Source organism: Lynx canadensis, chromosome C2 (assembly GCF_007474595.2).
Source record: "Lynx canadensis isolate LIC74 chromosome C2, mLynCan4.pri.v2, whole genome shotgun sequence".
Classification (NCBI taxonomy): Eukaryota; Metazoa; Chordata; class Mammalia; order Carnivora; family Felidae; genus Lynx; species Lynx canadensis.
Genome location: NC_044311.2, coordinates 43697033 through 43724433, shown reverse-complemented (window position 1 = coordinate 43724433; position 27401 = coordinate 43697033). Strand labels below are relative to the sequence as shown.

At 42.9% G+C, this 27401-nt stretch overlaps 1 protein-coding gene across 1 annotated transcript in view; it reads right to left on the bottom strand.

The window, feature by feature from the left end:
• GYG1 (glycogenin 1) overlaps window positions 1–26469 on the bottom strand; it is a 35025-nt gene extending 8556 nt beyond the window's left edge. Inside the window, exons 1-5 of the mRNA XM_030329075.1 lie at window positions 26355–26469; window positions 23888–24023; window positions 21855–22029; window positions 21406–21568; window positions 9572–9698 (exon numbers count right to left, since the gene is read on the bottom strand). Of these exons, the coding sequence (XP_030184935.1) occupies window positions 9572–9698; window positions 21406–21568; window positions 21855–22029; window positions 23888–24023; window positions 26355–26361 (608 nt within the window). The 5' untranslated portion in view covers window positions 26362–26469. The remainder of the gene's footprint in view (window positions 1–9571; window positions 9699–21405; window positions 21569–21854; window positions 22030–23887; window positions 24024–26354) is intronic.
• Window positions 26470–27401: the final 932 nt, after the last annotated feature.

The following is a 27401-nucleotide window of genomic DNA, read 5'->3' as shown; positions in this document are numbered from 1 at the left end:
AGGATTCAGGAGTGTTACGGCCAAAGCTGCAGGTGAGAAGAAGTAAGAAAGATGCTGGGGCACACAGGAGTCATGCACAGGCTCCAGAGGCCATGAGTTCAAGCCACGATTAGCCCTACTTCTGTATGGTGAAGAACGAGAACTCTTTTTTTCAGGTATCTGAGGTATTCCTTTAACCTAGCGGCCACACACCAAACAGATCTATGGAAATGAGTAGGGGCAGGAGAAAAACAAGTTTTAGAGCAAGGATTCTTTATGAGAAGTGCAGGCCTGGACAAGTCACTGAATGTGGAAGGTTCTGGCCAGCCCACAGGCCCTTTGAGGGTGGGAGGATGGGGGCAGGGCGCAAAGTAAGGCAGCTGAGTGGGAAACATGGGGCTCTGATAGGAGGGTGGGAGGAAAGTGAAGACAGTCCTGCAGTTTTGCGTAAGGTGGTCATACACAGCCGTGTTCTGGGAAATCACCTGGGGCAGCCCTTGGCTTGATAGAAGGGGGACTGTTAGGCCTAACACTGGCCACTTTATAGGATGATGCGTGAGTTATATCGGTAAAACCATGTAACTGTGCTCTAGCTGTAAAAACAGAACAGTATTTATTTACACAGCAGAGCAGCCTCAACGGCTTGCTCTATTAACTTTGATAATAAAACACTTTGTTTGCAAAACAGATGAGCAAAAGGTCTCAAACGCTGTTTTTGTATCCAGAGTTTCAATTAATCTAGATATGAATTTCATGTAATTATGTTTAGGTCTTAATCCTGCTCCCCAAGGAATGTTTCTAAAGATTATTTCCTATCATTTTAATCAATTCTACTTTTCAGTTATTTATGAAAATCCAAAACAACGATATCAAAATGAAATAAGTAAAAGCACAGGTCATAACTGAAAGGGGAAATTACTTGTTGCTTAAAAGAATTGTTTTAGCCTGGCACCCCTGGGTGGCTCAGTTGGTTGAGAGTCTCTTGATTCCAGCTCAGGGCATGATCTCACGATTGATCGTGGGATTGAGCCCTGAGTCAGGCTGAGTGTGGAGCCTGCTTTGGATTCTCTCTCTGCCCCCCCCCCCACCCCCAGCTCTCACGTGTGCACTCTCTCTAAAAAAAAAAAAAAAAAAAAAAAAAAAATCAGCCTAAATCCAAAATTTGGGTATATTCTTACAGGAGGGTAAACTCAGGGTATTTTTCTAACTCTCTCCCTCTCTCTCACCAAAAGCAGCAATCAGGTACCAGTCAGAATTTATATCACCTGGCTAAAGCAAAATAGTTAGCTAGTGAATAAGGGGACATACTGATGTCAAAAGATAAAGTTTAACTGACCTCGACCCGGAACAAGGATAACTAGAAGATTCACTGACTCACTGCTTGATTTACCCACTAATTTTATCAGCCAGGAATAAAAACAAACAAAAAAAAACATTGGGTACATATTACAATTGTCTCTAAATTACTGAGAGCCATTCATTCTGACCCAGTAATGGGGATTTGTCTCAGCTTGCATACATCTCTTAAAATAAGTGTTCTAATTTTAACTTGATAGAATCTCAAAAGAGACGTCCAGATCACAAGACATAGTTTGAACCTGAGCCAGCAATAATACTGCTTATGTTAGCCGTTAAAATAATCCCTGTGACCTGATGTTACCAAAAGATCAGATAGAATTTTCATGACTAGTTTAGCAGCTGGTAACGTGTGGATAAGACTACAGAAGTGTTTAGCATGGAAAAGGAACTTCCTCCGTGACAGTGCACACGGGAGCCATTTTACTTCTCGTGAAGCGTTTTTACATGTGATGTTCAATTAGGCGCCAAGAACAAGAAACACGGTACTGCTTGTGAGAACTTTCTCTGCGAAATGGGGCAGCACTCCCAGTCACCCACTGCCCACCTCAATGACTCCTGTTCTCTGACACATGGCCACTCACGCCTGTACCTCCTTAACGCACAATCCCTTCTCCCACTACCAGTCAGCCACCCTTCCTCTCTCACCCTCTCACAGTCTAAATCAAGGGTCATGAGCCCAGTGCCCAAGGGGTGTGCTGGTCATGCAGAGTAGGAGTCAGTTTGGTGAAGGGGACCACAGAGCACAAGTGAATACATGTTCCATCACCAGAAGACAGTAGATACTCAGAGGAAAACATCTGTGGCCACCAGGGACCCACCTGATTTTTCCTTGCCTCTCAAGCTAAATAACTTTTCTCAATCATGCCCTGGAAATCAGAACAACATCAGTACTCAAATGTGGACTTTAATAACCTACACTAGGACCTCGTCAACTACTTCACCTACCAAGGTGGCCTGTCCTCAGAGTAGGCCTGACTACTATGGAGACTTTCCTGGTAGTATGTCAATCTCAGTCCCTCCTGGCTGACTGCTTGCTCATTCATTCATTCAACCAAAAAATATACCCACCTACCTTCATCTGTATCCATACCCTCTGCCTTCCTTTGTGCTACAAGAACTGAACCATCCTGGCTCATAACTGACACCAGCTTCCCCACTTGTGCACCAGGACACATCCTCTTTCAGCTGCTCAAAGACATGACTTCAGTAAGTCTCCCTTCAGTTTCCTGCATTATTAGCGCACTCACTCTTTCTCTTCTTGATCATGCCCATCAAGATACCAATATGCTTGAACTTCTCCCATCTTCAAAAAAACAACCCCTACCACCCTCTCCGGATCCTGTATCCCTACCTAGCTCCCAGCCCATTTCTCTGCTCTCTTAAAGATGATACTTCAGAAGAGCGGTCTACATTCAGGATCTCTAATTCTCCCCTCTCTTGGATCCACTTCAAACTGGCTTCCTCCCACCACTCTACCAGACATGCTCTTGTCAAAGTCACTAGTGACCTCCACATTCTAGGTCAGTACTCATTCTCAACTGTCCTCTTATATGAGTTATCACAGCATCTGAGACAGATGGATCCCTCCTTCCCCCTTGGAACATTTTCTTTGGCTGGCATGTGCAGCACCTCACTTTCCGGGGTCTCTTCTTGCCTTACCGTTCTTAGTCTCAAGTCCCTGCTCCTCCACATTTTCCTATTTCAGGACCTTCAGGACTCTTCCATCATAATCAGTCTCTTGGTTATCGGTCTCATGGCTATAAATATCACTTATATGTTGACACTCCCATACTTAGGTCTCACCCGGACCTCTCTCTTCAACTCCCCACTCTTACATCTACTTACTATTCCTTGCTTTCACTAGGATGTTTAAATTTTTTTTTAAATTTTTTTAATGTTTACTTTTGACAGAGAGAGACAGAGCATGAGCAGGGGAGAGGCAGAGAGAGAGGGAGACACAGAATACAAAGCAGGCTCCAGGCTCTGAGCTGTCAGCACAGAGGCCGAGGTGGGGCTTCAACTCACAGACTGTGAGATCATGACCTGAGCCCAAGTCGGACGCTCAACCAACTGAGCCACTCAGGCACCCCTCACTAGGATGTTTAATAGGCACCTCAAACTTAATATAACCCAAACTTGATACACTCAGTACATCTCTGGTCAAGCCCTGCTCCCACAAACCTGCTTCCCCCACAGTCTTCTCCATCTCAGGGAATAGCAACTCCTTTACTCCAATTGCTTAAGGCCCCAAACCAGTAACAGTCATCAAACAACTTTCTCCCACATCCCACCAAATATCTGATTTTTTTTTCAAAAGAAACTGAAAATCTAGGTTTCATGTGAAATTTCCTGATTTCTAAGCACTGGCCACGGAGTACAAAAAGAAGAAAACTATGTAAGGAAAACAAAAACACACTGCTCACACAAATACAGTTTGTAGCCCACCAGTCTGAGACCTCAGAGGAAGGTATGTCTTCTGCTCAATCCACACACTTTTCCCCTCCCAGCTCCTACTGAAGGCATTTCTCACTTAGACTTCTGTCCACGAGATATCACTCTTTGTGCCTTTTTTGCCCAATGTCAGAGCTGCTTCTAAAGGCTGGGCTGGGACTGATGGGGAAGCTTCTCCCTTGGTGATAAGGGCTGAGATAGGGGAATGCAACTGATGACAGTAAGATCTGAGGACAGATCATCTGATGAAAAGAGATGAGGTCAGAAGGAGCAGAGGGCCATGCTGGAAACTGGGGTACCTGGGGCCCAACAGGCATCACTGACACCCATAAAGGAGGAACAGGACAGTCATGCAACCACTGCTTGATTCTTCTCCAATGCTCAAATCATGGACTGTGCCACGTGACATACAGAAAACCCTCCACATGTAAGCAGATGCAAGGCTGATTAGACTCTAACTCCCTCATTCTTCTTTGCGGCCCTCAGTGAGCAGATTGTGTGGTACCAGCTCTGTGCCGCAGGCTTACCGACTGAACGAACGGGTGAGTGAACAAACGGAAGGCAGAAAAAATAAGACGGATCCAAACTATAGGGCCTCAGGGTTTTAGGTGAAGACGTAAGAGTGTGAAAGTAATGAGCACAGAAAGGCTAGGTCTTCAAGGACAATAGTCACAGTGGGGAGCTGGACCCAAGGGTGTCTCAGGGGCCAAGGAAAAAATCAATCGAATCAGAAATACACAAGAACGACAGAATTCAGGACACCAAAGGTTCAATTTCATTTTTGGAAAACATTGATTTTAAAGAGGTCTGATAAGGTCTTAGTGAATAAGCCACATTCCTGAAAAAGAAATAATGGACACGAACATCCTCAGAAGAATTTAAAGCAGTAAACAAGTGGAGAGAAAGAAATCTTTTAGGTTTCTACACTTATTTTCTGAGACTAGACCAGGCCAGGTCTCAGATCATATCTAAACTCAAGTAAAAATATAAAGTCAAAATATTTGGAAATTATTTGGTAAAACAAGCTCTGTAGTCAATCAGTATGACTAACTAATTTGCATGGCAATTTGAAGCAAAACCAGTGAATTCATTCCCTTTGCTTTAGGCCCATTTTATATGGCATGAAATACCATGAACAGCTTTCAGTCAGCAGACAGAATAGAAAGCGAAAATGGAAGTAAATGACTGATTTTTAAAAAGGCTAATGAGATTTTGCCTAGCACTATGCACCAGCCAAATTCTAAGTGACATCAATAAAACAGACCCTCTAGATGGAGAAAACTTCAAAGAAACCAATGTTGACTAAAAGCCTGTCATTTCCTAAATATCATGCTAGGCACTTTCAGAAATATCATTTCATTAAGAAATGCGTATATGAACTTGTTTCTCAATATGTATATTGCAAATTACCTTAAAAATTACTAAACCAAGTATTTTAGCTCTCAAATTATGTTGTGTTAAAGAGGGTCTTCTATTATAGAAAACAGTACTCATTTGTTTTTCAGAAGCTAGATTTGAGCATTCATTCAAAGTGGTAGAACCATTAAATGTTTCCTTTATGTTTTGTTCTATCTAAATGGTATGTAGAGGAATGCATTAGAAATGCTACCTTTGGGTGCCTGGGTGGCTCAGTTGATTAAGCGTCCAACTTCAGCTTAGGTTATGATCTTGTCGTTTGTGGGTTCGAGCCCCACACTGGGCTCTGTACTAACAGCTCAGAGCCTGGAGCCTGCTTCAGATTGTGTCTCCCTCTCTCGCTGCCCTTCCCCCGGCTTGTGTGTGTGCTCACTCGCGCAAGCGCTCTCTCTCTCCGCCTAAAATAAACACTAAAAAAAAGAAATGCTACCTTCATGGCTCAAATTCATGTCAAATATGATTCATATTAGGCCATCTTTAGCAAAAACTTCACATAATAACAAGGCTTCACTGTTATAAGTGTAGCATGTGTTCTAAGATCTCCAAGGCTCTAAGATTCTGGGGCATCTAAATACTGCCTTGGTGACCTCATGGCACATTGTCGCTTGGAGCTGGTAAGACAAATTCCCACTTCTTCTGCAAAGCCCAACTTGCTCTCAACCACTCCATGGTTTCTCACTCCGCCTGCCACCACCCATATGCTGTCCTAGTGACAGCACACCACAGGAAGGCTCTGTCCCAGAGACCCCCAACACTATTCTGAGCCCAGCAATGGAGCTTCACATTCATGCTGAGCTCCCAGAGGTCCACAGGGCAATCTGTGGAGTATCCCTGGCAGCCCAAATGTTCATCATCATCTACTTCAGTTTAAAAGATCTGGGTCGGGGCGCCTGGGTGGCTCAGTCGGTTAGGTGGCCGACTTCGGCCCAGGTCATGATCTCGCGGTCCGTGAGTTTGAGCCCCACGTCGGGCCCTGTGCTGACAGCTCAGAGCCTGGAGCCTGTTTCAGATTCTGTGTCTCCCTCTCTCTGACCCTCCCCCGTTCATGCTTTGTCTCTCTCTGTCTCAAAAATAAACGCTAAAAAAAAAAAAAAAATTCCCAAAAAATAAATAAACCTTGAAAAAAAAAATTAAAAAAAAAAAAAAGATCTGGGTCACAAATTTTGCATTAACATGAAACATATATACATACATTTATACATACAAATATATGTGTGTATATATATGCATATATACACACTACACACACACATATATATATATACACACATATACATATTTATATATAAACTATCTGTCTTTTTTAGCTCTTCCCAACTGAATGAAAAATCTTTGGAGATGGATCCATCTTTGGAGATGGATCTCTGTAAGAAAAACAAAAGCATTTTTTGGCAGAGGGAAGGGAAAAATGAGTTCTTTGATCTGGTTTCAACATTCCTACATAGGCAGCAATGGGGTGAGACAAAGCATCGCCCCGGAAGGTCTTATCACAGAAATGTGGAGCTGACACCCCCCAGGGCGGACTGTACAGAGGCAGCAGTGGCTCCTATCAGGCCACAGGCCAGCTGACGCGCAATGGACAGAGTTGCTCCCAACTTCCCCAGTGGTTCATATACTCTACGGTTATGGAAATAAACCAGGGAGATTTCCAAAATTAGCATTAATTTGTTGAGCCAGGAAGAAGAAACCATCCTAACCATTTTGGTCATTTAGATCTCAAACCGTTTTTCTGGGAAATTCATTCAGAGGATATAAAAACAACTGGGTTTCTGAGAGAGGGGCCATGGTTCTAGCAAGTGAGTCCCTCTTCCCACAAAAAACTTAAGTTCACTCTACCTGCTTCTTGTTCTTCTTTGTCAAAACAAAACAAACGCAAGCAGCATCTGTGCAAACAAGGCTATCACTGAAAGGTACAGTGTGTTCAATTTTGGTAATAAGGAGAAAATCAAATGGAGTCCAAATGAACCATAGGGGAGACAGTTGCTAGGCATCAGGGGCCACATTACACAAAAAACACGAACCTTTAAACATTAGGTTGACTATTTGGGAACTGAGACCAACTGGAAGGAATTTCAGATTCATGCCTCCCCAACATATTCATCGCAAGACACATGCTCACTGTGCAGAATTAAGTGGGATGGTGGGTGGAATCGCTCACACTACTAATTATTCTTGCTCCTTCACCCTCTCATTTTTTTTGCTTGCTCAGCTGAATCTAGTCAATTACATTAAGCGACTGCCCTATTATAACAAATTCAGTTCTAGGGGGTCAAGCTATCATGGTATGCAGGAGCACGGTTGAAAGTAGCAGGGCGAGTTATGAGGCAATATGAATTAAAAGAATCAGGCCCACATTTCCAAGCAAGACAGGTTGGTACTTGACAAGGCCAAGGACTGAGAGACAAAATAATAATAAGAAGAAGAGGAATTAAAAAATGCTTCTCTGAATCCACCCCTTGGTAATGAATCCTGTTCTACTTGCTTTACTCAGACTATAGTTGGTATGTTTCAGAGTTTGCCTGTTTCATTCTAGACAGGGAAGACAATCAAGAACCTATAATATGTCGGAGACATATACCGAGAGAATAGTTAGGGAGGAAAGAACACAAGATACTCGAGACTCTTATCTGGGGGGAATGTTGACAGAGTTTTCCCAGAAAAGAACAGAAAAGGAAACACTTCTGCCACAAAAAGCCAGACATGCTCATTACTGTGGTGGGAGACTTAAAGAGAGGACTTTGGATAATGAAACATGAGGAGTGAAATAAAGCCCTTTGTTTTCTGCTCACTCAGGAATGCCCATGTGGGACAGAGAGTGGAGAGCTGAGCCCAACTCAATGAAGAGCTTTGCTGCTCACGGCTGTGTCTCAGATCAACCTGACAGGTTGGCCTCCTTTCAAGAAGCCTGAATCATCTTCTTCGTTCAACACAAATGAGTCAGAGGCTAAAGAACAGGGCTAAGGCCCTCAATGAGACAAGCACTGCAACTAAGTTGTATTAATTGCTAAATCAGAACCACACCAGGGGGAGTGCCAAATAAGTAATGCTGCCAAAAACAAGATGTTCACTGAGCGCTTTGTGTATGTATGAACTCACTTCATCCTCATAAGTCCAGAAGATAGGTATTCTTTTCCTTCTCATTTTGCATATGGGTAAATGGAGGCACAGAGCCTAAGCCATATAGTAGGTAAACAGCAGAGTGACAACACACACCCTGCTTTTCTGGCTTCAGAAATTACTCTGCTAGACCACCTCTCAAACAAAAAGGACTACTAACCTGACGTTTACTGAGTGCTAAAGGTAGGTCAGGTCCTCTTCTAACCACTTCATAAAACTACCTCCCTTAGTGATCACAATTAGCTTTGGAGGACCCACAGGCAGACAAGTTCAGTAACTAGTCTAACTTCCAGTGAACTACAAGTTCAGTAATTTTTAATTTTTTTAATGTTTATTTATTTTTGAGAGAGAGAGAGAGATACAGAGTGTGAGCAAGGGAGGGGCAGGGAGAGGGAGACACAGAATCCGAAGCAGGCTCCAGGCTCAGCCCGACACAGGGCTCGAACTCACAAACCATGAGATCATGACCTGACCCAAAGCTGGACGCTTAACCGACTGAGCCACCCAGGCTCCCCCAAGTTCAGTAATTATTAACCAATCAGGAAGAAGCTACTCCAGAATGTGAACTGAGGTGGTTTGACTCCACAGTCCCTGCTCTTGACCATGACACCACACTGTTGCCAGCACTTGCTTGGTCTCCATAATAACCATGGAGAAAGCTATTAACACCCTCATTTTAGAGGTGAGGGAGCTGAAGCTCAGCAGCCAATATGAAACAGAAGTTGGGTTTGTGCCCAAAGTACGTATTTTTTTTGTGCCCAAAGTACGTATTCTTTTTTTTTAATGTTTATTTTTGAGAGAGAGAGAGAGAGACAGAGAGACGGAGAGTGAGGGTGTGGGGGGGCAGATACAGAATCCAAAGCAGCCTCCAGGCTCTGAGCTGTGAGCACAGAGCCTGACACAGGGCTTGAACTCATGAGCTGTGAGATTATGACCTGAGCTGAAGTCAGACGCTCAACCAACTGAGCCACCTAGGGGCCCCTTAATTTTTATTTATTTTTTTAATGTTTATTTAATGGGAAACTTTTCCCATAAGGCAGTTAAGTGTTCTCTGGGTCACCGCAAACATAAAGTAATTGATAACATCAAGGCCTTTCCAGATACAGCCATGTTTCTCCTAAGAGAAAGACTTCCCCCAAAGTCCCCACTGGTTATTGCCCTCAGAATGATCATGAGGAACCCCCAAAATCTTAAATCCCACTCCCCTGCCCTGACCATCTCCAGTAACAGTTAAACCATTTGCACTTACGCTTTAAATGCTGGGAGGTAGGAGTATATAGAAATGCTGCTTAGATTATAAATAAATGGCAGATGTTTTCTGATATCTGTTGTTGCCCAGCCACTAAAAAATGTGTTCAGTAAACCCTGGTCCCCACCTGAAAGAAAAAAAAAAAAAAGAATTAGTTATATACTTCAAAGAGAGGTCAATTTTATATAAATGTATAACTGGATCTTTAAGAACAGGTACGAATTCCACTGTTAAAATAAGAAACTCCATGTTAAACCTACCAAGGTCACCAGTTTTTTTTAGTTAATTCACTAATTCAACATTTGCTGAGGAGCTGCTATGTGCCAGTCACTGTACCAGGTACTGAAGACTCAACAGTGAACAAAGAAACGGTCATGATCTTCATGATGGGCAGGGCAGGAGGAGGAAATATACACTAGTACCAGCATATTAAGAGTCCATAAACAGTATCACAAATGGGGAGAAGGGCAGCAAAACCAAGTACTGGGTGCTGAGGCATGTGTGAGTGGCTCAAGACCATATACGGGGTCAGGGAAGGCTTCCATGAGGAAGTTGTATTGAAGCCAAGATCTAAGGGGTGTACAGGAGTACTTGACTAATACAGGAGGAGAAGGGGAGGGCAGATGGTGTTTTAGGCCGAACAAACAGATGTACCAAAGATCCAAGGTGGACAGGAACACAAAGCTGTGGTAAGAAGACCACGAAGGTGGCCTGTGTCAGTGGACTGCAGAATGTGGGAAGGGGTTACAGAGCACTGGGGGAGTCTCAGAGAGGCAGGCATGGACTAGACCACACAGGGCTCACACTATAGACCTTATCCTCAGTTACGGATTTTGGACTTTATGTTAAGAACAATGGGGGAAGGGGAGGGTAGTAAAAAGCAAAGAGAGCAAACTGGGATAATGGAATTGTTTTCCAGAGCCCCCAACCACTGGCTCATCAACAGAGACCCAGAAGGACACATCACCCTAGTGTACTTTCCTACCACCGACCAAGCCTCTGGACAGGTCCAGGCCAGTCATTTCTGGGACCACAACCACACAGCATAGTACATGATCAGCCACTGGGGGTTCCTGATCTTCAGGTTTTCCTTGGAAAGTGCCAACCATGGCCATTCATTCAAAACAAGAATAAAAATCTAAACAGCTAAGCACCTGACCTAAATCATAAACATATAAATAACCAAACAGGTCACTAAGCCACCTCAAAACATATTCTGTCACATAGCCCATGTCCTTTCAGTTTCAGGCTCATGAGAGTTCAGAAAACATGCACAGAGCCAGAGTCTTCCTATATAGCAAAACAGTAGTTTGGGTATATGGGTGCGTGTGTGTGTACACACGTGCAAGGGGGATGGCAGGCAGGGAGAATCCTGCTCTTTTGAAGTATGAGGCTAGTAACCTGAGCAGTTACTTTCCTCCTTAGTCTGCTTTGCCCCAAGACCCAGTTTCCTTCCTAAATATACTGCAGGCTCAACTGGCTGTCATTATTTGGTTTTCACTGGTTTTGAAAGACTTAAACAATCTGGATATTTAATATTTGGAACAAAGTAGGAAGACCAAGCATTAGGTTTGAAGTCCAACTGTACCTTATCCATCTTCTGTATATCTCATCCTTTCTAAATACCCTCAGTCAACTCTATGGACCAAATGTCTATGGAATAACTTCTTTGTATTAGGAGGCTCTGATAGCTCCCCATTCCTCAAGGGACAAACAGCTCAACAGAAAATCAAGATTTTACCCTCATAAGTTCTAAAGGACAACAAAGATGGCATCAGGATGTGCTTCACTGGTTATGTGAACAAGAGCAGAGTTTAGCTGCATTGACATATCAAAATTTAACATATTGAGACACAAAATATTAAACCCATTCATCAGAGGCTTACTTGGGATTCTACAAAGAGACACCCCAATTGTGGGCATAGACAGTGGTGGTTGAGGTACAGAGACCTAAAGGTTTACTAATTTACTTTTACATATAATAATCAAAAATAAAGTTTGAGGAAATGTTTACAGTTTTATTCATAACAACACAAAAGTGGAAACAGTCCAAATGTCCTTTGACAGGTGTATGAATGTGATACCTCCATACAATGGAACATTACTCAACAATATAAAGGAAAAAAGTACGGAAACCCACAGCAACTTGGATGGATCTCAAGAGAATTATGTTGTATGAAAAAAATCCAGTCCTGCAAAGTTACATACTACATTGTGCCATTTATAGAACATTCTTTACATTACAAAATTATAAAGACAGAACTGTGGCTACCGGCAGTTAAGGAGCAGGGAGATGAAGAGAAATGGCCATGACCATAAAGGGGGGAGAATAAAGGATCCCTGTGAAGGAACTGCTCTACTTCAACTGTGTTAGTGGTCACACCAAACTACACACATAACATTGCATAGAAAACACACACACAAACATGTAAAACTGGCGAAATCTGAAAGGTGATGGATCCTATCAATGTCAGTGGAATTACATAAGATGTTACCATTGGGGAAACTGGGTGAAGGGTACATGGGGCCCTTCTGTATTGTTCTTACAACTGCATGTGTATCTACAATTCTCTCAAAATAAGCTTTTTTGAAAGTCTAAGGATTAATGTGCTTAAAATGCAAAATACAATCAAGAACTGTTAGTCATCAGACTCTAAAACCACAAAGACTATGGCTCCTTTTGCTTAGTACTATAATTCTAGCACTTAGCAGAATGCCTTACACACATGTAAGTTACTTAATATAATGAATATACTTGATGTTCTTTAATAGCAGAAAAGTTGAAAGAACCTGAATATCCCATTATAGCAGAATGGTTAGTACATTAGGATATTAACCACTCATGGGAATATTATTCAGCCATTAAAACTAACAGCTATAAAGATGATCAGTCCACCATGCAATATAATGATTTACAGTGACACACATCATTATAACTAAGACGATAAACACTCGTATTGGAAAAAATAAACAGTAATAGTATATAAGGTGATTGGTATTACACATATGCTCTCCCCATGACTTTTACTTAGTATAGTTTTATTACTTTTGTAATTTTATAACTTTAAAATAGTATAATGAAGGGCAAGAATGTGAATTGTGCTAAACCTTTTTCTAAATATTCTTTACGTGTTCACTTATTTTCATTATGAAGTATGAAGCTATCAAGAGAAAATTATATGTATAGTTTATAAAGAAAATTGTATGCTCAATTTAAAAACTTGTACATTACCAATGCTGTTTAAATTCTGTGTGTGCTCCCTAATCCAATCCCACTACCCCTCCCCCAGAAGTAACTATTAATCATGAGGTTTTTTTTTGATTTTTTAAATGTTTATTTTATTACTTATTTTTGACAGAGAGACAGTGTGAGTGGGGGAGGAGCAGAGAGAGGAAGACAACAGAATCTGAAGCAGGCTCCAGGCTCTGAGCTGTCAGCACAGAGCCCAATGCGGGACTTGAACTCATGAACCGGGAGATCATGACCTGAGCCAAAGTTGGACACTCAACTGACTAAGCCACCCAGGTGCCCCTGAGTTTTGTTTCTAATTATCTTGATATCCTTGGTTTTACCACATATGTATGCCCACACAACATATGTAGTTTCACTTGTTTCTGAAGTTTGTAAAATTGGGGATCATGCTACATATTTTCTACTAGTTTTTCTTAGTGCCACATTATAAGACCTTTTTGAAATTAAGCAATTCTACTGAAAAGGACTACTGAGTACACGCAGCACAATGAAGAAATCTAATTCCATGAAGGTCAAAATAGTAGTTGTAAAGCAGAACTTCCCAATCGGACAGGATGATCCTGGTAAAGAGGAATCAGAGCTGTTGATCCCTCAGAGCCCCTGGCCGGCTGCCTCTGGCTACAAAAGGCTGTTTCTGTTTACCCTCAGGTACCCTACAAACATCATCAGTCCCTCAACCATGTGCCACAGCAGGGCAGAGATGCCCTGTGGGGGACAGGCAACGAGAGAGATGAAACAGGCAGAGACAACTTGTGAGTCAGTGGAACCCATTCCAATCATCAAATCTTTAAACATGCAGCAAGGACCTTGGAACTTCCACGGCCACCAACTTCATTCTGTTAACTACACAGGGTCAACTTTTAGCCAAAAATTGTGGATTAAAAACAGAATTGAACTCTGCCTGGAAGGCTGTAGCTTCTCATATGATTTTTAAGTTTAGCATTCCAAACCTCTTTTTCCAAATGCCTAATTCCATATTTCAAGGTCAGGCAAATAGATGTTTTAACTTCATCAGAAAAATCTATGTTTAATGTTATCAATAGCTTCTTTTTAGAAGTCCCTAAGAGCACAACTCAAAGCAGAATGCAAATCTAAGCACATCTGTGCTACAAAACATACAAGAGATGCGAGGAAGACAGCTAAATTTTCACTACAAAACCCCCAGGACTTTTTAGTCCAGTACATTTTAGTCAGACTTCCCGAGGCAACATTATTTATTCTGACAGGTTAAGATACTTTTAATCTCAATCATCTATGAACCGACAAACATGATTAACAGCTGTGATCCACCAGGCCAGGGCGTGGCAACACAGGTGAGAGCTAGAAAGGAAAAAGAACAAGGGACACATGGCACCTGTTTTGCAAACAAAAGCAAAGATCAGATTCTACATCATCCTTCCACCTGGCTACCCAAGTATAGTAATAACCTTATAACCACTTGGTATTTTCCAGGTCTTTTGACCAGGGTCATGAACCTGGTAACCATAGACACATCACAGCATTTATCAGTAACTCAGTCTAGTATTTTATAAGACAGAAATAGAGTGGAGTGCTGTCTTTCAAATTTGTGCATTTGTTTTTGTGCTCTTCCATAGTTTGTTGGCAGTTGTCTTGCCTACTGTGGGTAATAGGGAGGGTGGGTCAATTCTGGTTTAAACATGAAGGCTAGTAGCTCAGCCACAGGAATGTTCCCCCTAGAATCATCCTCCTCAAAGCGGTCCAGGTCTCTGCACCAGGAGCATCATCTGAGAGCTTGATAAATGCAGAATGTTAAGCCCCAACCCAGACCTACAGAATCAGAATCCACATTTCAGTTCCCAGGTGACTTCTTTGCATATTAGAATACATGAAGCACTGGTTTAGAATCTTTCAGAGAATGACTCGTTAAAAAAAATTAACATTTTCAATTTAAAAATTTTTTTAACGTTTATTTTTACAGAGAGAGAGAAAGAGAGAGCATGAGTGGGGGAGAGGCAGAGAGAGGGGGAGACACAGAATCTGAAACAGGCTCCAGGCTCCGAGCTGTCAACACAGAGCCTGATGCGGGGCTCGAACCCATGAACCATGAGATCATGACCTGAGCTGAAGTCGGGCACTCAACTGACTGAGCCACCCAGACGCCCCTCATTTATCTTTGAGAGGGACAGAGTGAGCACGAGTGGGGTAGGTACAGAAAGGGGGAAAGAGGATCTGAAGTTGGCTCCACGCTGACAGCAGAGACCCAGATGTGGGGCTCAAACTCATGAACCTTGAGATCATGACTTGAGCCAAAGTTGGATGCTCAACCGACTGAGCCACCCAGGTACCCCAGGGAATGACTTCCCCCTTTTCTTAAACTCTTACCAGAGAATGCAATGCTCAGTGTCGTTTCTATAGAAAACATCTGAAGTTATATAAATTAGGTATAGGCATTATGGGTAGGATGCTTAGTAGGAGAAGTTTCAGCTCTCAAATGGTTCTCAATCTAATAAAGGAGCACAGGAGCAGATACTAAGCAAATAAAGTAAAATATACTTAATATTATAAGAAATATAGGCAAGTGCTGAAATGAAAATGTGACTCACTTGTTAATACTGACTTCTACAATATACTAATATCATTTCTGCCTACCACAAACATGCCAAGGATTATAGCTTATGAATGGCCCAGATCTTGGGGATATTTCCATGAGGTTTACCAAAGATGAGAGGATTAACCCCAGGTAGTTCATGGAAATCCAGGCACTTGAAATTTGGGTTTATCACTGCATCTCACTGGCCTCAACCCATTTAAGTCAAGAAAAATTGATTTTTACCACTTCATTATAGCTTTTTTTTGTTTACTTCTTTTAAAGAAAGATTCTTAATCAAGATGTTAAAAAATATAAAAATGCAAGGAAGCGTTTATTCTTAGCTTAAATTTTACTTTCTCAATTTAAGGCAGGTCTTCCTAGTGTAGATTTGCTTAGCATTCTGAATTTATCAGAATCACAACTACATGATTATGTGAGTTATGTAATTAGTTATTAAATTCCTGTAAGTTCTCCTATAAGCTTTATAGAGGCAAGGATAAAAGTCAATTATTTACCAGTCTACTGCTGTCCATTAAATTCAGCATCTTGCCCAGATTAGTAAATTATGTAAATGCTGAATGGACTACTGACATGTAGCAAGTAACACTTCCAAGAATTCTTCCAGACTCACAAACCAATGCAAGACCATCAACTGTGCAGCTGATTTAAAAAGACAGAGTACTTCTAGATACTGTGGTTCACTAGAGAAGAGCAGTAAGCTGTAGACTACAGACTAGTAAGCAGTAACTGTAGTCTACTTGTGGTAGACTTGAGCTTCCATTTGTTTATCTGTACAATGCAGAATGTATCAGCTGTGCACCACTCAGAGGAAGGAATTTTAAGTAATTAATCTGTAATAAGGGCTGTGTAATAGACATTCTCCTCCATCCTGTATCATTACCAGGGTACATTTTTGTGAATGCTGCAGTATGGACTAGTGGGGAGAGAAGGAAGCACACGTACACACACACCCCAGCTACAGAGTCAAGGAACACTGTCTGGTTCAGACCTGGCTCTGCCAGCAGCTAAGGAACACTGGGCAAGCTGCTGTCCTGAATCATTATAGGAAGTTCCTAATACTAGTCATACAGCAGGCCCTCAATAATTACCTGTTAAATGAATACATTAATGAGTGAGTGGGTGAATGAGTACCCTCACAGGACTGTTGAGAAATAAGTAAAAAAAGGAATACGACCAGTAGAAGAGCCTGTACATACTAATATGGACCATTAGTCCTTTCCTCCTCCTCAGTTTCTCACGGGGTTTATGATCTCTGCTGGTTACAAGGCTAGAGACAGATGGCTAACTTAAAAGAAATACTCAAGGGTACAATGAGATAAAAATAGCTCTTGAGAAAAAAACATGGGTGCTCATTTGTCTTGATATTACATGTCATGACTTTTGCTTTTTTCACTTGAATTCAAGACACTTATTACTCGATCAATTAAATGATATAAATGCAAGAGAACAGAGTAATTTTCAAAGCAATTGATGAAATACCCTAAGGGCCACAAGCAGCCTAGTGTTTGGGCAGCTGGTGCAAGCCTCCAGGCAGCTGTCAAGGTAGAACCCATCAAGTCAGCAAACCAAGTGAGGCACACTTGAATTTCTGAGCTCATTTGGGTTGAACAAGACAAGTGCTATCCGGAAATACCTCTCACCTTGATTCCTTTTTTGGGCAGGTCCAATCTGAAGCCTAGGTAACTTCAAAGATTAATAGGAGGTCAATTTTACAATTTATAAGAATTTAACACTAAATCTTTTGTTATAAATTATTTTAACAACTTTTCATACTCTCTTGGTTTACTACATCTCTAAGCAGAGAAAAAAGGTCTTCTAGTTTAAGGGTCTCAATGACCACTCAGGATATGGAACATGTAGGTAGAAGGATCTCACAGAAGATCTTGGATTCTACTTAAAGTAAAATCATAGCTAATATTCTACTTCCAATTTATTGTCTCCCATTCTTTCTGAAAATTCAACCATAGACCAAAATTTCATTATTCCAATAACAAGTTTTGGGTGTTTAAGTTACAGTAACATAATCTCCAAATTTTTTTAAAAAGAACATTCCAAGTTGGAAAATATGAATTCCTCTTTTTGACTTAGGTTTTTGAAACTAACACATACAGATAAAACTTAACAGACAGTAATTATCAAACACTAAACTCTTCAACCGTACAAGTACCCTTAATTTAGGCGGCTTTAGAGTAACAGAAAAGAAAATAAGCCTCAACTTGCATTCAGATTGGTTTCAAGAGCCAAGAGCATCATCTTCGTCGTACTTGAGTATGTAGAGACAAAACTGTCGCTTAGTATCTAATATAATCGCTCTCTTCCTCTCATTGCTGAATTAACCTGATCATGTCACGCTCTCAAAAATGTTAGTGCATATATATTTCACAACAGCCATTGTTCAACTTTCAGGAAACATGTAACGTCAGCTATGACGTAAGTGCCAAGACAGTCTGCAAATACAAAGGTATAGAACTTAGACGCTTCATTACGGAAAATCAGACATCAGTCATGAGCGAGGTGTGCAAGTCACTCGTAAATTCTAATACTCTTATATTTGGAAAGAAAAGTCAAAGTGTCTAGTGTGATTGCCATTTTAGGGTTATTCTCTTGGCCAGAGGCCCTGGGGCAGGGGCGGGGGAGGTAGTAATTAGAGGGCTGGTGATTAGAAGTATGACAGTCACATTCCTCTGCATTAGAAGGGCTGGGAAAGCAGCTGCCAACACTCAGCCATCAGCAGCCTGTGTGGCTTGTCAGTTGACACCAGGCCCCATAGTTTTTGCTGAATGTATGCAAGGGATTAAGCAGGACTTGCAAGATATTCAGACTAAGATACAATCACCTACAAATGGGTTTTCTTTAGTACCAGTCTAAAGATGCTGGGTCCTAAGCCCCCTGTGGAGTAAAAATAGGGGATGAAGGTGGATGGTGAATACTTATGGAGATTAGACAATGTGAAAGGAAACATCTGAAAACGTTCCTATCTCAGTGCCTAGGACAGAACATCTAAACAAAATAGGGCAAAGCACTGAAAATCTGAAGCAAAGCAAGGTTACCACCGTCATGAGAAAGAGATGTAGCTCACAAAGAAATGTTACGTGTGAGTCTAGTAAGTCTTTATGTCATACAGGTATTAATTCAATAGGACGGTAAACTTCTCCAGAGTGGAACAGGCTTCCACAGTATGTTGTGAGCTTTCTTTGGGAAGTAAAGCTTAACACAACATGAAAACTACCTTTCATTTAAGAGCTGCTAGTCTTCTGTTGAATTTAAACATATTGAGAATAACTGTCAGTTTCCATCTGCATAACTGAATTTTCAACTCCTTTGGTTAAGCATTTCTATTAACAGAGAAAACTCTATCCTTCACCACCAACAAGCCAGGAAATGGAACACCTTAGAGAAAGACCAGCTCCTGGAAACCTTGCTGAAGACTAAAATATGCTACCAGGCACACAGGGAATCTCTCAGTGGTCTCAGATTCTGGCTGAAAAAGCAGAAAGTGCTTTCTAGTTGAGCACTTTTCACACATTCTGGCTTCTTAACAAAGAATTCAACTCCTCTAGTACCTCCTGTATCTCAAACAAGGTAGATGATCCAGATTGGTTTCTACAAGTTAATCAATTAGTTTTATATGCTAAAACTGTAACCTGGTACAGGTACCAGGTTTGGTACCCAAATTCTCAGCTCTCAACAAAATCTAGTAGTACTCTTCTGGATTAGAAATTGAATGGATTCTCTTTACGCTATTACAATCATTGGGATTTCAGGCTGCTCCATCTACTTGAGAATGCAGTGTGTTTACTGGAGCGGAGAATTTACACTAATTTTCTGGCATATTTCCCTACTTCCTTCAAATCTGAGCAGAGGAGGTGAAGAAAGCTGTATTTTGCCAGGAAGGTTAACAGTGGACTTCCTCTGAAAGCACGCTCACCTTCTTCCTTTTATGGCAAAGGTTTTAGTAATAGCAGCACAAATAGGGAACGTGTGTTTTGAACTCAAATACTAATACACTTTTCATTTCTTATATGGAGCTAAAAAAAGTCCATCAGAAAAGATGTTGCATTTGGCCCTGACCACAGTGAACGTTCAACATGTTATTTTTTTTTTCTTTTTTTTTTTTTTTTTTTAATTTTTTTTTTTCAATGTTTATTTATTTTTGGGACAGAGAGACAGAGCATGAACGGGGGAGGGGCAGAGAGAGAGGGAGACACAGAATCGGAAACAGGCCCCAGGCTCCGAGCCATCAGCCCAGAGCCCGACGCGGGGCTCGAACTCACGGACCGCGAGATCGTGACCTGGCTGAAGTCGGACGCTTAACCGACTGCGCCACCCAGGCGCCCCAACATGTTATTTTTTACTTAGGGTGCTTAACAGAAGACTGCACTTTTCAGATGCTGCCATTCATTACAGTTCACGTATTCCTGCTCATGGTTCTAGAGCATGCAGTGTCTTGGCCTAGCACAAAGTTTCTCAGCCTTGGCACTACTGACATTTGGGGTCTGATAATGCTTTGTCATGGGTCTGCCCTGTGTGTTGTGGGATGCTGAGCAGCAGCCCTAGCCTCTACCTGCTAGATGCCAGAAGCACCCTCTTCCCAGCTGTCACAACCCAACAGATCTCCAGACGTTTCCAAATGTCCCTTGGGAAGCCAAAGCAACCCCACGTGGAGAGCTCCTGGTATAGAGCATAAACTAGCCAAATCATGACTCAAGATCGAGACTTAAACTTTATTTTCAATGACATTTCAAAAGCTGCATATCCCAAATCCTCAAGTGACCATTTTCTGTGAGTAGCAACAACAAACAGCAACCCAATTTCAGTTCTTTGTATACCTTTAAATGTTTTAACTTCAGCAATCTGACAAACTTTTAATCTTTTAGTTTAAAACAAGCAAACTGGAGATTTTGACTTTTAACTCTGTAACTAGTTAATGGAAATGAACCTTCCTATCTATATTGAGGGCTAAACCCAAGGTCAAATAAAGAAAGCTGTTTCGGCTAGTTTCAAAAGATCTACTCCCTGCAAATCTCAGATCTGCTCTTGGAGAGGAGACAGGGGAGAAAGAATCCCCTGGAGCCAAGGCTCTGCTTCAGGGCTCAGGGCTCTTTGCCACGATGTCAAGTATCTGACAGTAAGTCACTGCTGAGAAGGCTTCGTCTTGGAGCATACCCTTCATCTTTGATACAACTGGCTTTCCTCTTTATTCAGAAGATCCATCAACATTACTGTTAGACCTGCTTTTGTCTTGGGATGGTTTGTTGTTGTTAAAAACAAAAACAAAAAACCAGATTATTTCAGAGACTGGCCTGAAATGGAAACAGATCTAATTCATTCGATTAAATTTCTCAAAAGGATGTGGGGCCTTAAATCCACAAATAGCCAGGACCTTCCTATATATACACGTGTAACTACAGATACACTTATACATTATGGAAAACAGATGCTGACTTTGCCAATGTTCAATTCTTTGGCCTTGCAAACACCACTCTGACGTGCAGCCTTATAGAGAATGAGAACTTGGAGACAAAGGTTAATCATGTAAAGTTTCTATCTTCTTTTTTGTAATGTTTCCCAAGAGAATGAGAGCCAAATTATCAGGCTTATTCCTCCAATTTCCACGAAGACAATGCTTGGTCTTCCTGTTAGCTCTTCCAATTAAGCTTTCCCGGGTTTCAAGATAGTTGTTAAAGCTTTTGATTTAAGAATAGTCTTTTGAATTCTTAAATAACCATGGTTCGTTTATCATACTCTAACTTAGATGCAAGAAAGCCAGTTAAAAGCAGGTGTGTAAAACTGCCTCTCCTCGTTTAGGTTAATCCCATATACTTAATAGAAGAAAGAGGCATGTATGCGAACACACAACAGTATTTCCAACAAAAACAAATGAAAGTGTTTACTACATCTCATGCGTTGCTGTCTTCCAGGCCTAAGAAATCAAAGCAATTAGATCCCAGAGAAGAGCAGCTCCTAGAAGTTACTAACAGCTCAAATATAAAGATAACAGACACATACCATCGAAACTGCCCTGCTCGGAAGCAAGGTGCAACAGCTGATTGTAGGTTTCAACTGAGGGCTGATAAACAAAGACTCCAGAATTGAAGCAGTCAGGCCACCCTGGGTCTGGTGCCGCCGACAACTCTTCTCTCTCAAAAAGATCATCAATATTTGCTAGGACCTAATTCAAAAGGGAGATGGGAGAGGAAGCATTACAGATATGTTCTGCCCCAGCATACTCTTAAGTTCTCCCTAAGTTATCCAACACAAAAGATGCAATCTGCTGCTGATCTTAACCATTCGGATGACAGCTGTAAGGCAGCCTGGGCCAACTCTCCTTCATCACCTGATGCTTTTAATGAGTGGCTTTATCTGAACTTTACAGTCGAGTCTTAAGAGCATTCCGCAAATGCCTAACTGGTCTCAGTTACTATATACATCTTTTCAGTCATCAGACTCACACTCACCAGAGTATCTGCATCCATGAACACACATTTTGAATACTGTGTAAGTGACCAACAGTGGAGTTTAGTTAACGTGACACCCAATTCAGGCCTCCTCATTAAGGTTAGATGAGCAGAATCGCCACTGTCTAAGACATCTACTGTGAGGACTTCATCGAAGATGGTCTCTAAAACTTTTCTGTCAAGATAAAATCCAGAAAACAGCGCGCTTAGTGTCTTTTCAGACAAGTAACAAGTAATCCATTATTACAGCCTTATTAGTCTATCAGTCAATTACTAAAGCCATCTGTTACTTTGATATACTATCTTAAATAGGTCTTAATTTACTTCAGGCCAAACTATTAACTTGCATATGTAGTTAACATCACTAATAAAAATTGCTTTGGTGAGGCTGAAACACTGGTCTTAAACTTTATTACAGAAGTTTCCTAATTTTTATTATACCACTGAATGCCAGGCAAATTGTAGCAACAGCCTGTCAAAATGGGACTCCCATTTGGAAAGAGCACATCTTTACAACAGACTATGTATTTATTTAACAATGATACTTCATTAGAATGGATGCTTGCTGGCTACTGCATGTTTTTATAAATGATGCTAAATGCACAGAATACCTGCAGTGAAGCCTACAACTACCCATTTTCGCTAAAGCAGATGACAGAACTGTGTGTCCCAAAAGAAGTTAAGGGACTCAGTTATTCAGTTGCCAAGCTTTAGCACTGAATATAACCCACACTTATATGCTTAGCACTTCTGGCATGGTGAGAGACTCACTGTGGTTTGTGATGTACAACACTCCTCCGTCCCCAAAATTAACTCAAGATTTATTTTAGAAAGCAATGTTGAGGTGGGTTAAGTGGGGGTATACTTCCGTAAAACACTAGGCTCAGCACAAGGGAACACATATGATAAAAAGATCAAAGTTTATAACAATATGAAACATGCAGAACAAAACTGGTGTTGAATTATCTGTCCCCAAGCTGTAGAAAAATATGTTCTAATTCACACAGTAAACTTGATCTTTTTCAAAATAAATGGTCAGTGGAGCTATTTTCCACAGCAAAGGGGGATCTAAGACTCCATCTGTCTTCTTACACACATCCTCACTAAATAGACTGCAAATTAGGACATACACATTAGGAAACAGTCTTTTTGGCATTTTCCTAAATTACCCTTTAGAAACAAGGTTAGTATTGAGATTATTTATATATACATAAGTGGTGTGTGTGTGTGTGTGTGTGTGTGTGTGTGTGTGTGTGTGTGTAATGCCTTTTCAGAGATCCCTGGCATGTGCTTACACATCTTGTAAGAAGTTGTAAGAAGTGCATGTTCAATTTCTAAGACAAATAGAAAAACTAAACACCATACAGAGCTGTAAGTGTGCCCAGATATTTTTGTAGTATTAGGATCTAGGCAGTTCATTCAAATACTTCAAAATTTAATACCAACAAATCAAAGTGAACTAACCCAATCACAAGCAGTGTGTGTCCCCCAATCCCCACCCCCAGGAGGCTCACTTAGCATAATCCTTAGTTCAGAGAGCCCTTTGGCAAATATTCTCGTCTATTAAATGGTAAATGAAGGTCTTTAGGTTACAAATGTCAACTGACAATGGAGAAAAATGCTCCTTACTTTCAGTCACCTAGAGGTTTCCCTAGTTGGGAACAGGAAACAAAGTAGCCCTGCTACATTTGGGGAAAGGAATGTAAGTGAAGTGTGACCACATAAAAGGAATGCCTGAACTAAAACTTTCACTCAGGTCATCCTAGAAAACTTGCTTACTGGAGAGGCCTTCTCCCAGCTGGAACCAGTTAAAGCATGGGTCAGAATAGCACCTCCCAGAAGGAAGATCAGCTGGAATATCTCCCAAGAGCTAGGAAGAGGTTTCAGATCCAGGAATCCTTCACTCAGCAACTCTGATCCTTCTCCACCTACGGCTCAACCCTTGGAATGGGAACGGCCTCAATACCCACTGACACCAGAAGTGGGGTAAGGATGTGGGAGCCCCACCAACAGCTAGGCAGGGAGGTCCTCACCTCATGGAGTCCGAGACCTGCGGTGTGGCAAGCACGACCAGCTTCCTGGTTGTCCTGTGCTGTTTCAGAGAGGAGCCCAAGACCAAGGCTCCTTTGGCATAGGCATCGTTTGTGGTCAGTGTCACAAAGGCCTGATCTTAATACAAAGAGAAAAAAAAAAACCACACTCATTATAATATCCTACCCCAGGAGTCTTTTCAACCACTAACTTGGGAAAAATTAGCTCCTCTGAGATCAATTTCCTTTGTTAATGAAGGAGCAGCCTCTTTGGGAGTGGGGGAAGAACCTAAATGATCACTTTAAGACTAACTCAAGACCATTCTTTGGCAGAAACACAGGCCAAGTTATAAAAATTAAATCCAATTTAGAGTTCGAACATGCAAAATTCTCAGACTAAATGGTAGCTTAACACCAGGTGAACCTCAGGCAATTAACAGGTGGTAATGAAGAAATCAAGAAGTACATTTTCTGTTTCTCCTACAAGTATTTTCAGCCAAGCACAAATCAACTAATGACCTCAACTGAGGGCACCTGAAAGCAGAGGCTATATTCTTCATTCTGATGCTTAGGCTTCTGCCAAGCCTCGGGCTTTACAGACTATTTCCTCAACCTGGAGCAAAGGCTCCCACACCACCCACCACATCTCAACAGTCACTTTGAGTCTGCTCAAAAATCACCTCCACAGGCCTTCCCTCCTTGGTGCTTCTATCTGAACAGTGGCCAATCACTGTTAATTGGATTTAGGGACCACTTCGTAATTACAAATAAACCTGCTTCCTTTTCCTTGGAGAAGCAAGCAGCACCCTTACCCTGCATCCTGGGACCCCCTCCCCCAACACACACACTCCATAATCACTCAGTTGCCAGAAGGGAAGGCAAATACACAGATTCTTCTTCCTACTGAACAAGCCCCTCCCTCCCAAGACCACCAGCCCAGCCTTTAGGATTTCTCCAGTTCTTCCCTGGGAGGATTCTGGGGCACACTCTATCTCTAAGGGGATTTTGGCAAGTTGGTAGGCATCCAAATGTATAGGATACATTTGGCAGGGGTCACCTGGGACACTCTGTCCAACCAAGGAGTTGGGACATTTCATCACGAAGTCATGTGCTTTCTCATTCTCCCCTTGCCCATTTTCCAATGTGGAGGCTAGAGGCAGAGCAAATTCCATGGAGAAGTGGGAGAAAGCTGTAGGTTATCAAAGGGGCTAGCACATGAGCCAGCCTCTAACCAGAGGGCATCTTCATACCCTGTTGGACTCTCTTCCCAAACAGGCTCACTATTAAATTGTAGAAAACTGGTGTCCCCCAACACCTCAAGGGCCATGGGCTTCCTGCCTAGTCACATTGTAGGAAAGTTCAGAACAATGACACCTGTCACTTGACATCCCCATCAATGTCTGCCTTTACTTGTTCCTTAAAACCATCGTAAGATGGCAACATTTCAGGCAGTCGGTCCAAGAGTATTTAATATGGAGGGACGGAGGGGACGGAGGTGGGATAATGACTAATGTTTTAACTGAAAGGCAGTCCTGATTCCAGGGGAACCTGGATAAGAGTTTAATAAGGTAAACAGGATTTAAAGAAGCAAGGATATGTATGATATCCAAAACGAAGTACAGGACAAATGCTTAAAAACATAAGCTGGAACACCCAGCAAACATTACAAATGAACAGAAAAGACCAATGACAGTTGGGTAGAATATAGCCGAACTCTGGGTACATCTGCAATCTTTTAGCAGTTCAATTGCTGTAACAACCACGCGATTAGCCTCGTCAACATTAGAAGGACCGGTTATCTTGGAGCTTCATTTTCTCGGGGCAGAGTCGAGTCGACCCCTGCAACAAGTGGGCCGGCGCACGCCCACCGCACGGGGCCCGCTCCCCCAGGGCACTCCCCTGGCTCTGGCTTTCCGCAACCCAGCCCCAAAGGCCTAAAAATAGTCTCAGCGTGGCGGCCAGCGCCCGGGCCAGGGCCCGGGCGGAGGTGCCAGGCCGGGGCCGCAGGCGTCCCCGTCTCGCGGCCGGCCCTTCTAGGTGTTCTTGCTTGTGGGAGGCGGGGGCGGCAGCCCACGATCGCGCAGCGCTCCGGGGCTCGGGACTGGCGCCCCCAGGAGCCGGCTCCCCACCCCCACCCAGCCCCGCCGCAGCTGCTCCGCCCGTCCGCCCTTCACGGCGAGAGCAAGAGGAAGGGCACGGAGACGGAAGCAGGAGCGGGGGCTTCGGCAGAGGGCCCAGGGCCCGCCAGGCTGCCCCCCATGACGGCGCCCCGGGCTCCAGGCGGCAGCTCCAGCGCCAGGGGCGGCCGGGCAGCGGCTGACGCAGGAAGCGGCACGCCCGGCTGCAGCCAGCCTGCAACTTTGCGGCGGTCCTAGTCCTGCCGGCAACTCCCCCGAGGCTGAGGGGCGGGCAGACGGCGCGGGACTGGGAGTCGGAGGTCCGGGGGGCGGTGGGCGGCGAGGCGCGTTACCTGTCATGGTGCTGCCGGGTAGGGGCGGGCGGCCGCCGCAGCCGCAGGTTGGTGGCTGGGAGAAGCCGGGCGCCGGGAGGGAGCGCGGCCAGCGAGGAGGCGCGGCGGGAGCTGAGCGTCCGCCCGGAGCGCTCTTATAGCGGCTGTCACGTGGCCGCGCACGCTCCCCGCGCCCGCCGGCATCCTCCCAGCTGAGCGGCCGGCCCGGGTCCCCTGCCAGCGCCAGCACCTTCGGGGCTGGGCCCGGGTCCAGCTCCCTGGCACCTCTGGTCCTGCTCCCGAGGGGCACCTGCCTGGGACCTCGTGCCTCCGCATCCCCCACTAGACCGGGGATTTGGAGCGGGACTTTGGGACCGAGCGTGACATCAGCAGCACCAACTCCTGAAGAAGCAGCCTCGGGTTAGAGAACCCTAAGACACAAAAACCGACGACCACTGTGGTCACAATCATTCACTTGAACTGTTTGAAATAAAGTTTAAATTTCACTCTTTTCACCTACCAATCAAATTACAAATCAGCCTCTGTAAACATTTCTCAGTGTTCTCACAATGGTTTTGTGGCTTTGACTGACAAATGAATGAAACTTCACTATAGGATTTACATTCTTGGAGCCCTCTGCATCGATTAGATAGTATTTCATTTTAATCCTTATATCAGCTCGATGAGGTGGGTATTACAATACTCATTTTACGGATGAAGAAACTGAGTTGCAGAAGGGTGACATTACTTGCCTGTGGTCATTTCACTAAGTGGAGAAGGTAGGCAGTTTGGTTTACAGAACTGACCCTTCCTGCCAGTATGGCCATGACATTTCTGGTACCTTGGTGCCCTAAAAAGTTTAGCAAATTATGGTAACTGTTGTTGGGTAATGTACTTGTTTAGGTTAATCTGTTTCACAAGTCATTTCTCTAGGAAGTTGAGAAATGTCTCTCTGTTGTGATCATCACACCCTTCTCCTCTCACCATCCCCTCCACCCAGTCCAAATATACCAGGAAAGGAGCAGGTAGTACATTTCTCTGCAAATATTAGTTGCCCTGTAAATGCTG